We start from the raw sequence: 9254 nt of genomic DNA, 5'->3' as shown, positions 1-9254 counted from the left end.
TTATATAATAGGAACTATCCGCTCACAGATAACAATTAAAAAGAGAGGCTTGAATGTGTGAACACTAGATGGTCTCTTGCCTTCTCTATCACAGCACAGCAAAACAATATATTGTGAAATATGTGTAAAGTTAAGCAATACAGAGACTTATTTACTAGTTGACTAGCTAAGTAGTTGACGAGCTAAGTCACTTTTAATGACCCATGTCTATTTTCAAAAACTTTTAAGACCTTGATTTTTTTTTCTCAAATTCACAAACTTTCAAGGATTTCAAGGACCCGTGGGAGCCCTGGCTTATGTTCCATGAACGTTCCCCTCCCCACAGGCCCGTACTGTGGATGGTATGATATGTGCGTCGTCCTATTAGGTACTTTTTTTTTTAGAGTGGTTGTCTACCCTAGCTTGGAACAATCGAAGAACATGGAAGAACGACAGCGTTTTAGTTTGGGCAGAAATCGATGAGACATTTTGGTCTGACGTGTGGGCGAAGTGACCCCCGTTCGATTTAAACTAAAGCGTGTTTCTACCCCTGTGTAGCTACTTTCTGCTAAAAGTTCCCCCAGGCTTTTCGGAACTAGAAAAGCCTGATCTCAACAAGGTTAACTATGGGGCAACTGAGTTCACCTCCAAGGATATTCTGTCCGATATGAGGAGAAGCAGAGTACTCTGCCTCAGACAGTATAGGGAGCTATATACGGTTTGATTTAGTGCGGAGCCTTTTGTGTGTGAACTTGATGAAGTAGTCCTGCATATTTCTCCCAAATTGTTCTTTCAGCCTTGCCGAGCCGCATAATTCAGCTGCAAATGATTTCTCTTGAAAATGTGAACTGCCTTTTTCTTCTATGAAAAAGAGATGTTGTCTGGATGGAGTTATGTCTCGATTAAAAGAGCGTGACATGTTTACATTTATCTCTGGTCGATCTGTCGCCATGATTAAGAGGGTCTCTAATGAGAATATACACTTCTGCAGTTAAATTCCCCCCCCCGTTTTGGAAAAAGTTATCAGTTTTTTGTATTTCTTAAACCAACTGTGGACAGACAGACAGAAAGACAGACAAACAGACAGGCGCATTACACAAAGACAGACTGATTGAGAGGTAGACTGACTGACAAACAAACAAAGCCACAGATATACAGACTGACAGAGAGTCACAGCCAGGGGATATATTCAGTAAGGTACTGTATCAGCTAATTGTACTGTAAGTTATGACAAATAGAAACAAATTGGCTAGCCTTATGCCCAGGGGTGCACATAACTGGTGCGCCAGTGCGCATGCGTCGTCAAAATGCATGCTGCGCGGCAGATCAGCCGCATGAAGGCACTCTTGCGCACCAACAGCTGAACCGCTGGGAGAGGAATTTACTTCCTCAAAATCCAACTGCTGACTGCTGACTGCTGCATCACTGCAAGCCCCACTAAGTAAGTAACTATTTGCCGTCCCCTCAGCCGAAGGCCCGACGAGTAATCCATCACAACAGTCGACCGACGACGACCACCGGCGACTCCCCTCACGAAAACATTCGGAAAGTATCGTAACTCGTACTTTCATTCCGCGTATCGCGTATCGCACGGTTATCACGGTTATCACGGTTATCACGGTTATCACGCCGCCACGTGAAAATTCACTCCCGAACGACTCGTCGCTAAAAGGAAAAACAACACCAAGGGACTTCACGTTTCTTTTCTCTGAAGCTTTCAAACGTTCAGACGTTTGTTTTACAGCTTCATTATCGCACCTCGACCCCTGACCCAGGGAATATGGTTGGGAATTCTATTAGAAAAAGAAAAAAAAGACTTTGTTGGACAATCAAAATAATGAGCTATTTAAAGTGATAGCCTACAACATCCTCTACCATGGTTGAAATGGAGGACAGTATTAACAGCAGTCAAGAGAGCAGTGATGATGATGATTAAGCTTGTAGCATAAATAAATGCTTAGGCTGTAACTTTTTGTTGAAAAGTTGATTTCAGTGTTTACAGAACAGAGCAGTGCTTAAAGAGATGTCAGTTGATTTCATTGTGTTTAAAGAACAGACATTCAGTTAGTGCTTAAAGAGATGTCAGTTGATTTTATTGTGTTTAAAGGAGTCTGACAGACTTTCATGCTTAAAGAGCATTTTTTGATTTTGCATTTGTTTCTTTTGTTTTGCACACAATGATTTGTTCGTTCATCTTTATTTATGAATAAATGTAGTTTTGCTAATATGTTATCCATGTATCCCTTTTTTATCCATCCTGTGGGACGGGTCGTGACTCGAAAGCTCGGGGAGCACCAAGCAGCATCCCTAGGTGCTCCTCTGAGCACTGGCCCCAAAGAGTTATGTGCACCCCTGCTTATGCCCCATAGTCACTCTCATGCCCCATCATCTCTGACCCTCTGTACTGTAGTGTAGTAGTGTTGTATAGTAGTGTGTCCTGTAGTGTAGTAGTGTTGTGTAGTAGTGTGTACTGTAGTGTAGTAGTGTTGTGTAGTAGTGTGTACTGTAGTGTAGTAATGTTGTGTAGTAGTGTGTACTGTAGTTTAGTAGTGTAGTGTAGTAGTGTGTACTGTAGTTTAGAAGTGTAGTGTAGTAGTGTGTACTGTAGTTTAGTAGTGTTGTGTAGTAGTGTGTATTGTAGTTTAGTAGTGTTGTGTAGTAGTGTGTACTGTAGTTTAGTAGTGTAGTGTAGTAGTGTGTACTGTAGTTTAGTAGTGTTGTGTAGTAGTGTGTACTGTAGTTTAGTAGTGTAGTTTAGTAGTGTAGTGTAGTAGTGTGTACTGAAGTGTAGTAGTGTTGTGTAGTAGTGTGTACTGTAGTTTAGTAGTGTAGTGTAGTAGTGTGTACTGTAGTGTAGTAGTGTTGTGTAGTAGTGTGTACTGTAGTTTAGTAGTGTAGTTTAGTAGTGTAGTAGTGTGTACTGTAGTGTAGTAGTGTTGTGTAGTAGTGTGTACTGTAGTTTAGTAGTGTGTACTGTAGTGTAGTAGTGTTGTGTAGTAGTGTGTACTGTAGTTTAGTAGTGTTGTGTAGTAGTGTGTACTGTAGTTTAGTAGTGTAGTGTAGTAGTGTGTACTGTAGTTTAGTAGTGTTGTGTAGTAGTGTGTACTGTAGTTTAGTAGTGTTGTGTAGTAGTGTTGTGTAGTAGTGTAGTAATGTTGTGTAGTAGTGTGTACTGTAGTTTAGTAGTGTTGTGTAGTAGAGTGTCCTGTAGTTTAGTAGTATTGTGTAGTAGAGTGTCCTGTAGTGTAGTAGTGTTGTGTAGTAGTGTGTACTGTAGTTTAGTAGTGTGTACTGTAGTGTAGTAGTGTTGTGTAGTAGTGTGTACTGTAGTTTAGTAGTATTGTGTAGTAGAGTGTCCTGTAGTGTAGTAGTGTTGTGTAGTAGTGTGTACTGTAGTTTAGTAGTGTGTCCTGTAGTTTAGTAGTATTGTGTAGTAGTGTGTACTGTAGTGTAGTAATGTTGTGTAGTAGTGTGTACTGTAGTTTAGTAGTGTTGTGTAGTAGAGTGTCCTGTAGTTTAGTAGTATTGTGTAGTAGAGTGTCCTGTAGTGTAGTAGTGTTGTGTAGTAGGGTGTCCTGTAGTTTAGTAGTGTAGTGTAGTAGTGTGACCTGTAGTTTAGTAGTGTTGTGTAGTAGTGTGTACTGTAGTTTAGTAGTGTGTACTGTAGTTTAGTAGTGTTGTGTAGTAGTGTGTACTGTAGTTTAGTAGTGTAGTGTAGTAGTGTGTACTGTAGTTTAGTAGTGTTGTGTAGTAGTGTGTACTGTAGTTTAGTAGTGTAGTGTAGTAGTGTGTACTGTAGTTTAGTAGTGTTGTGTAGTAGTGTGTACTGTAGTTTAGTAGTGTTGTGTAGTAGTGTGTACTGTAGTGTAGTAATGTTGTGTAGTAGTGTGTACTGTAGTTTAGTAGTGTTGTGTAGTAGAGTGTCCTGTAGTTTAGTAGTATTGTGTAGTAGAGTGTCCTGTAGTGTAGTAGTGTTGTGTAGTAGAGTGTCCTGTAGTTTAGTAGTGTAGTGTAGTAGTGTGACCTGTAGTTTAGTAGTGTTGTGTAGTAGTGTGTCCTGTAGTTTAGTAGTGTTGTGTAGTAGTGTGTACTGTAGTGTAGTAGAGTGGACTGTAGTTTAGTAGTGTAGTGTAGTAGAGTGTACTGTAGTTTAGTAGTGTAGTGTACTGTAGTAGTGTGTCCTGTAGTTTAGTAGTGTTGTTTAGTAGTGTGTACTGTAGTTTAGTAGTGTTGTTTAGTAGTGTGTACTGTAGTTTAGTAGTGTGTACTGTAGTTTAGTAGTGTTGTGTAGTAGAGTGTCCTGTAGTTTAGTAGTGTAGTGTAGTAGTGTGTACTGTAGTGTAGTAGTGTTGTGTAGTAGTGTGTACTGTAGTTTAGTAGTGTAGTGTAGTAGTGTGTACTGTAGTTTAGTAGTGTTGTGTAGTAGTGTGTACTGTAGTTTAGTAGTGTTGTGTAGTAGTGTGTCCTGTAGTTTAATAGTGTAGTGTAGTAGAGTGTCCTGTAGTGTAGTAGTGTAGTGTAGTAGTGTGTACTGTAGTTTAGTAGTGTTGTGTAGTAGTGTGTACTGTAGTGTAGTAGTGTAGTGTAGTAGTGTGTACTGTAGTGTAGTAGTGTTGTGTAGTAGTGTGTCCTGTAGCGGGGTGGTGTAGTGAGAGGGGGGAGATGGTGTAGTGAGAGGGGGGAGATGGTGTAGTGAGAGGGGGGAGATGGTGTAGTGAGAGGGGGGAGATGGTGTAGCGAGAGGGGGGAGATGGTGTGTTTGTCTAAGGGGAGCTGGTGGGAGGATGGTCTCTAAGTAGGTTACACCATGGAGCCGGAGGCACGATGGGGAGGTCTTGTCTCAAACTGCCTTTGAATTATTAGATGGTTGCAACATCTGCTGGTAGAGGGGGAGAGACAGTGATGGATGGCCAGGTGTGTGTGTGTGTGTGTGTGTGTGTGTGTGTGTATGTGTGTGCGTGTGACACACACACACAAACAGAAGGAATAATCCCAGCTGGGAGTAATGTATGCACACTTTTGATTCTGTTAGGACATTTTGCAGTTTAATAGCTGTCGATAACTCCAACGGTTTTGAATGAAAGTTAAATATGAAAATTACAAATAAACCCCAGATGAGAATTAGACTGATGAACAGTTTATCATGCAGTGACACATCCTACATATTGTACATTAAGAATCAGTACCCAGATGATAGCAGCAACAATTTGAGTGTGTGTGTGCGTGTGTGTGTGTGCCTGCGTGCGTGTGTGTACATGCGTGCTTAAAACTAATTTGACAGTTGCCTTAATGTCATATGAACCAATATTTGAAGAAATAAAAATCAATTGATCACAAAAAAATTGATTGACCAGGCCCAGGCAGAGCCCTAAAGCCCTAGAGCACTGACGTACACAGATAACTCACCCTGACAGAGCGTGGAAAGGACAGCTCCAGTTGTCTGTTATTTACTGTAATCATCTTTATTTATGACTAAGTGTTCCTGTCCTCGCTTGATCTCAGGTCGACAATAATAAATGTGGGGCTGCAATGTAATGTAAACAGAGAAAGGAAATCTTTGTGCATCTCTGCATTGCACCCTTTAACCAAGCTGCAGGTTGTGACAAGAAGAAGATACTTTTATTGATCCCTGAGGGGAAATTATCATTTTTGCACCCACCGTCCCCCTCACCCCCCACCAGGCGCCCCTAGAGAAATTAGGGGTTACGTTCCTTAAGTGCTCAAGAGCACAACGGCAGTGGTAGGATACCTTAGATGTGATGCCAACAACCCTCCAATCACCAGCTCACCTCCGGCCCCCCACCTGGGGTGAGGATCGAACCAGCGACCTACTGGTTGCAGGCTGGCCTCTCTAACCTACATTTACATTTTTTTTTTACCTCCTTTTAACCTCTAGGCTACCTGCCTTCCTAGTACAATAGAACTCAGGGCTGGGCCGCATGCTGATGTCATAAGGTTCTATCTTCTATCTATTTTGTCAAAATTTAGTTTCTTACATAATCTGATCCATTAGGTGTTTATTAAGCCTGTGTGGTGTTATTTTTCAAATGTTGACATTTTTCAGTTAGTAATTCATCAAATACAAAGGTTCCATCTCACAAAACATAATGGAATGTAAAAACGTTGACGCTCAATATCTCTGAACTGCCCTAAACGGAGATAGAACCTTGTAATTCTAAGCTCACGACATACTGAATACATACATTTAAATACATATCTACCTTATTGTCAAAAGCGGACTATAAGCGGAATGTATGTTCGGGGTAGTGTTCAAAGCTTGTTGAGTCCTGTGATATTGTTTATTGAATGAATACTGTTCCCCTGTCTAGGTAACTAACACACAGGTAAAGTACATCTCTATACACAAATGCGTCCATCCTTGTTGCTTTATATATCTACTTATTTCCAACCACTTCTTAAGTCATATCCATGTTCCTCCCCTCTCTCTTGTACCTCTCCTCTCCTCCACTCCTCCTCCTCTCTCAGGGTCTGAGGTTGGGGGTCTTGCGTCCAGAGGGGATAGGGGGTAGGATGGGTCTGTGGTCTGACCCCGGGCGTACAGAAGCAGGGGTGGCTGCCTGAGAGATACGGTGTGAGCCGGGGCCAGGGGTGTCAGAGTGGCCTGGGGCCTCCACTTGATCTGACGGGAACAACAAGCACAGCATACAGTATTAATAATAATAATAATAATAATAATAATAATAATAATAATACATTTAAATTATATAGCGCCTTTCAAAAAGCCCAAGGACGCTTTACAAGGGAATGATCGGACAGACAAAACAGAAAACAAACAAAGCAAAACTGAAACAATGACTAGGGGCCAAAGGCCTCGGAGAACAGATTAGTTTTGAGGGCTAATTTGAAGGAGTCCAGGGGGTCATTCCACTAAAGGTGGATCAGTTTAGCTGCGCTATAAATAAATGCGGCGCTCAGGGAACTCGAGATTGGATTTCAAGCCTCAGGTGATTCCTCGAATGAGGATCAGCCTTGTGTCATCAGTGTTCACAGAAGACAGGCTTACAAATCTTCGATATGGGCGCGTGCACGCAGACATACGCAGCCCAGAAGAGTCGATCTGTCGAAATGAAGATACTCCACTCTGCAGGGGTACTACATTTGCGCAGCATTCCGAATTATTGATTTTTTATGAAGACGGAAAAATAAGATGTAAAATAGTGCAATACTGCCGCAATTAACAAGGCGAGGGAAATGGTTTGGCAAGAAATTGCTGACCGATTAAATGCGTAGGTCATACTAGCCCCAGTTATTGTTATATGTTCATATTTTAATAAATGAATATTTACTACTGTGGTGATATCAGCAGCAGGCTACAAACCGTCATATCGCCACAATGGCCTAGTGGTATCGACCGCTGCCATAGGATTTATTCGTCATTTTATATCGGTGGTTCAAATCCCTCTTCAGGCGCACTTTTTACTGCATTTCGTTGTCTGAATCTAATCTAAAATCTCATCTAAAAAAGTATGTAGGCTATAAAATTATGGTGCAGGCTAATTTACAAGAACTGACACGATTACAATGGTGTTTGAAACCTTTGCAAGAAATCTTCGGTTAAATGTAAAAAAAAAAAAAAGAATGACTTAGTCAAGTCTCGAACTCGCAACCTTTGGAACTCGAGTCCGCAGCCTTAACCACTACGCCAGCCAGACCGCTGTAATGACGGCAATGCAAGTTGAGACAATTACTTTTTTTTTTTACACTCTTTTCTTTATTGATATATCGATGTATCTATCACACTTTCAAAATATCAAGTTATCTATCACACAATCAAACTATCGATCGATCGATCACACTTTCAAAATATCAAATTATCTATCTATCACACAGTCAAACTATCTAATCTATCTATCTCGTGTGAAGTGGGAACTAATATTTCCTAGGGAGGAACTGTCGTTCGGGATGTAGTTTCCGCCTGTGAGCCTTTTTTGACGCGCGTCTCACTATAGCCTGTGTTTTAGCCTGGTCGCGACCAGGCTAGTTATATCTGACTCAGAAGGAGCTCAACCAAGCAGCGAATTATTTGAGCCACGTTGATGGCACCGAACGCAAGCTAACATTTTCGAGGCTTAAAACTTTATCGAGGCTTAGAACTTTATCGAGCTTCGTGGAATAGGGCCCAGGGTGGGTATTATAGTGGCTGTAGTAGTAATAATTATCTATTGGTTGATCACCTTTAAAGATGTTTCATGCACAAATCAAAACACGCGCTTAGTTGCAACCATCGCGCTGATAGCTAGCTAGCAGCTAACAAGAAAACATAGCTATGTGACATCTAACTGCATTTTTAGTACATCACAACATGCTGGTAGAACATCAACATGATAAAGACACATAACGACACTACCTTAGATGGTCTCACAGTCCTTGCTTTTGAATACGTCCAAAAAAGTATGTTTGTTTACAAGCCGTGCACTCACCCAGTACGAAGCAGGACGGCAGGCGACATAGTGAACCCAATTCACACATTCTAAGACTAAAAACTCATCCTAAAACTGTCGTTTGTTATAGTCAGTGGGCTCCTCAACACTTGCATACAGCCTCCCCTACCCCTAACCATCTCCCCTGTCCCTACTACCACCTCCCCATTCGCTAACATGTACCCATGTTATCTGCTGTTAACTCTGTGTTCCATGTGCCCATGTTATCTGTTGCTTGTTGTTTCTGTGTTTTCCGTTTCTCCCATATTGTCAGCGTCTTTGAGCCTCGGAAAAGCGCTATACAGTATAAATCGAATGAATTATTATTATTATTATTATTATTAAACTTTCGTAATGTGAAAAAAACAGCATTTACATTTTTATTATTTAAAGAAGTCATTTTTGCGACTTGAGAATTGCCGACACGCAGACCTTTTCCCCAGACCGTGTCACATACAGTACATAGAGTAATCACATGACTCGTGTGTGATCATCCTACTATTGAACTACAATAGGGAGGAAAGCAACGTTACAAAATAAGATAAGGTTAAAGAACAGTGCAGACATGCATCGCTGTGTCTGAGTTTGTGTAGGACAAGGTGAAGAAGAGAGGAGGGCCCCTCACCTTTGAGTGAGTCTCGGTGGTGGGGCAAAGAGGAGGAGACCTCCGTGGGCTTCAGGGCGTGTCCAGAGCCCAGGTCAGAGCAGCCCGCCTGGCCTGCTGCTGCCTCAGAGAAGGCCCCTGCTGAGCTGGGGATGGAGAGGCCTGAACTGGCACGGGAGTCATCAGAGCTGGAGGGGCCGGGGGGGGGGGTGGCAGAGAGAGAGAGAGAA

The 9254-nt window shown here is 41.8% G+C and overlaps 1 protein-coding gene across 1 annotated transcript in view; it reads right to left on the bottom strand.

Moving 5' to 3' along the window:
- Positions 1 to 6461: 6461 nt before the first annotated feature.
- The window catches only part of lrguk (leucine-rich repeats and guanylate kinase domain containing), a gene marked incomplete at both ends in the record, with an annotated part of 26491 nt that continues 23698 nt past the window's right edge, over positions 6462 to 9254 (bottom strand). The window contains 2 exons of the mRNA XM_080538280.1: positions 6462 to 6619; positions 9046 to 9212. Of these exons, the coding sequence (XP_080394406.1) occupies positions 6462 to 6619; positions 9046 to 9212 (325 nt within the window). The remainder of the gene's footprint in view (positions 6620 to 9045; positions 9213 to 9254) is intronic.

The sequence above is a fragment of the Nansenia antarctica genome, assembly GCF_963989245.1.
Source record: "Nansenia antarctica genome assembly, chromosome: 8".
In the NCBI taxonomy this organism is placed as follows: domain Eukaryota; kingdom Metazoa; phylum Chordata; class Actinopteri; order Argentiniformes; family Microstomatidae; genus Nansenia; species Nansenia antarctica.
Note: the sequence above shows the minus strand (reverse complement) of the source record. Positions and strands in the feature narration are given on the sequence as shown.